This window comes from Schistosoma mansoni (assembly GCF_000237925.1).
Source record: "Schistosoma mansoni, WGS project CABG00000000 data, supercontig 0670, strain Puerto Rico, whole genome shotgun sequence".
NCBI classification, from domain to species: domain Eukaryota; kingdom Metazoa; phylum Platyhelminthes; class Trematoda; order Strigeidida; family Schistosomatidae; genus Schistosoma; species Schistosoma mansoni.
The window spans coordinates 1-4,050 of NW_017386397.1; the positions used below are offsets into that span (position 1 = coordinate 1).

The 4,050-nt window shown below is 35.4% G+C and overlaps 1 protein-coding gene across 1 annotated transcript; it reads right to left on the reverse strand.

Annotated features, from left to right (window-relative positions):
- Positions 1-2,336: 2,336 nt before the first annotated feature.
- Smp_199890 (venom allergen-like (VAL) 7 protein) lies at positions 2,337-3,657 on the reverse strand (the record flags this gene model as incomplete). The annotated part of the gene is made up of 2 exons (XM_018792136.1): positions 2,337-2,410; positions 3,558-3,657. Coding segments are annotated over 2 exons (174 nt in total), but the record flags the coding sequence as incomplete, so codon positions are not given.
- Between the last annotated feature and the right edge of the window lie 393 nt (positions 3,658-4,050).

The following is a 4,050-nucleotide window of genomic DNA, read 5'->3' on the forward strand; positions in this document are numbered from 1 at the left end:
TCGAAATAACAACTAACATTTCAAAACACACGTTGGTTGATTATCATGTGTGACAAAGCAACAATTCAGAGATATTTTTCGATACTTGTGACAAACTTGTGATGACACAGAAACCGATTTTCTGTTTACTAAATTGAACGTATTCTTATTTCGTTGATGGATAAATTTGAATTTATATCACTAAAGTCTATCTTAGATAATGATTATATGTTTACATAATGTATGGGATGGGTTGTCAGAGAGACAGACAGTTGAATTGCAATGAACAGGAGATGAATTATTTTCTAGTAAGTGTAGATATACTGGAATATGGCTAAATGTGTGTATTCATATTAGGTATGTGTTCATCAGTAAAATAGCTATGATTATTGTCTACATTATTTTTGTTCATAGACCGGCATCTCATACACGTTTTCAATGAAGTGCTCCTGCTTTGTAAGTCTCCATCTACTATGCGTGATTAAATCAACAGATACTAGAACAAACAACGTTTGTCTTTAAAAATCTTCTTTGCTCAATCGCTTACTTTCTCAACATGGCCTTCAATATTTGATAAGATCGTAATCATTTTAAACTATTCTTCTCAATAATGTTAAGTTTAGTGGATGCTCACTGTTGAGGAGTCTCATACTAGGACGAATGTGAGGCCCAGTGCTTCCAGGTCTACAACGGTGGTCGAGCTTTAATTTACTCATGAATTCAACTATTAAACTTTAGTTTCATTCGGCACTATACAATTTTTTCAAATTTAGCCATATTTATTATTGTAGGGTAGTCTGTCGACCTATTTATCCGTAAAGAAGTAATGGTAAAATAGATTTACCTACATGCGAAATACAAATTTGAAAATTAGAATAGAGCACTGAATAAAGGTGCTGGACTAAATAACGACAAATCAAAACTCTGTTTACTCCTTATATATCAAGCTGATTTTTATCATTAACGAATAATGTTGATATAACATGTCATAAATGAATCCTTTGAACTGAATCAAAGTTACAGTCCTATCGTTAACTAATTAAGCAGCTTGATACAATCTACTGTTCGAACTTATCTAACCTCTTCATGTATATTTGTAATGTTGTAGACTATGCTGCATGAATTCTTGTCTATCTTTATTTGTTCATATTATCCTTTGTCTATATTCATATATAACCTGAAGCACAAAGTTATTTCAGCGAGTTGATATTCCTATCGTCTGACTAGTTGTCTAAATTGAATTCTGTTAGAGCACTACAAATTTCATTCTTATTATGATTGTTATCCAGTGAAGTTTGACTGAGTGTTTCGAACGAAAATAAATTACGAATCATATTATATCATAACCATCGTTACTCATTTAGTCAACAGGAATGACAACACTTCAATCATAATGTTGTGACAGTGGAAAATAATGTTTAGTTTAACAAGTTATATTCTCTATCAACTAAGTGTTTTCATAGACTCTCATCCTGTACTGAATCAATTTTAAACTGAGGTTAACTTGATACAAGTAAATTTTACATATTCACATCATACACATAACTTTTACTAATCAAAACATTCACATAACAATAACTCTTATTATAAACTATTGTATAATTGAAATCATGAGTCAATCGAATCTAGACCACCATGGAAAACCTAGATGCACTGGACTGTCGTTTCGTCATATTGTGTGACTTTTCAGCAGTGCGCGGCCACGATATTGCCTCGCCAGATCCGAGCACAGATCATACCAGTCTCGCGCCAGAGCACTTAACCGATAGACCACTCAGCCGGCCAGCATCCAACGGTGTTAATGTCTAACTTCAACTAATTCACGAAGTTGAGTTGAAATCTCCCAACAGACCTGGTTGAACTCCACCTCTTACTGCTTCTCACTAGAACTCCAGGAAATACCTCGTGGAACCAGTCACTAGTGAGCACATGCTAAATATGATAAACATTTCAAACAACCCCCTGTTGTATAAATATTGTGAAAAAATTTCTTAGATTTATTTTGTCAAACAAATAAATTTGATATTTTCGCTTGTAAAAATTGAATACCGGTAGATCCGATATGTCCTAGGTTCAAATCCCATATGTAGTGAGATCGTAAATATCCACTGCAGAGGAATCATATACTAGGACAAAACGATCGTCAAATGCTTCCAAATGTTCAATGGTGATCTAGTTTTGTTTGACTCATGAATTCAACTATATAAAATGACTAAAATCTTCCCTAAAATCCCCCTTTTTTCAGATCATGAACTCGAACCATATTGTGTTAAAAAGATTAAATATTTATATGAAATTTCATTCAAACATTATTCTGATTTGTATAAATGATCATCAGTTATATTAACAGGTTAAATTCATGGGAGGTAGTATGGATCTTCAGGATATATAGGATCATAGGGTTGTCTATTGGCATATTTACCCCTAGAGAAGTAAAAACAAGAATATAATGAATCATTTGTTTATGCACAAATGGAATTCAATAGAAATACGTTTTATACTACACTTGTTTTCAATTATAAACGCTGTGTATTTGTGAAAAGCATGTTCTTTAAAAATAAAAAGACCGATTGAAGTGATCCATTCATTGCGGAACTCAGTGTACTTCATTGAATAAGACCGTTATATCTCAACATCTATATCAACAAAATTTCTGTTATCAGTAATTGATTGACCCAGACCGAATTGCCTTTACCAATACATTGAAGGTTTTCTATCATCATGGTGACTATGTTTGATAAGTATTACGCGAATTCTACCTAGATAGCGTGACTAGTAAAGTTCAATTATTTTGAGCTTCAATTAGTTTTGATCGGTAGAAAAGTATAGTGGTCGTAAAGTATGGCAAACTAGCTAAATTTGGAAATGCGTTCTGTTAGGTCTTGTGACACTGCGGTAAGAATTTGAGGTGCTCTCTGACGAACCTAAATATTCTAATTTGAATCTCCGATGTGGTTTTAGATGAACAACAGTGAGCAGTGTCATGTTGGCCCTTTAAATGCCCTGGCACGGCCAATAGTGGGGAGAGTCCGCTCTCCCTCTCGAAACGCTCTCACATGACCACGCGTATCAGGGAAGTCCTACTCACTACCTTCTCGTGGCACTACTGTTGTTTACGAAAAGCGAATATCCGGCGCTTTAACTGGATTGGTGGACACGGAAAGTCCACCTAGGAGAGTTAGAAAACCCTGATTCCAAACCAATGGTGCACATAGGCTCCAGTATCCTGAAGGAACAAATGGCGTATGAACCGATCGTTGGTCACCAGCAAACATGGGACTGCATCTCCTCACGATGCTTCACTGCCTTGTGGATCAGATCTTTAGGTGAAAGGCTCCGGGTGTGGCCCCTTAAGAAAACCACCTGCTTCAGTTTGGGCTTCTGGGCAGTATCACAGCCCTCACACAAATCGAATGAGATTTGTGAGGCGAATATGTATCTGGTGCTTCCTTGTACCAATATTTATATGGTTAAATAATAATAATAATAATAATAATAATAATATTGTCATGTTAGTAAAGAACACATGAATCGGTGAATGTTGAACAAAATGTTTCATGAAATTACATACCCTGGTCCATAGTTGCAAACAACAAAAACTTTATCTAGTCCTGTTAGATTAAAACACATTGCATAACCACATCCAATATGTGTGGTATCGGCGAATGCTAACTGTAAAAGATAGATTAATATAAAATATTTTCAGCATAAATATGGTTACGAAATAATTTTGAGGTTTGATACTTCAAAATGATTAAACTAATTTAGTCGTTTATTTACTTACTTACACCTGTTACCCCTCATGGAAGAGCACAGACCACGCACCAACACTCTCCATCCAACATTATCCTAGGTAATCCTTCCAAGTTCTTTCCAGCTAACATTCATCCTCTCCACATTTGTCTCTATTTCCCGGTGTAATGTGTTCTCTGGCCTTCGTGTTTTTGCATCCCTTCAGGATTCCAAGTTAGCACTTGCCTCGTGATGCAGTTTGGTGATTTTCTTAATGTATATCCGATTCACTTCCAATGTCTTCTCCTAATTTCCTCACCAGCTGGAAGCTGGTTTGTC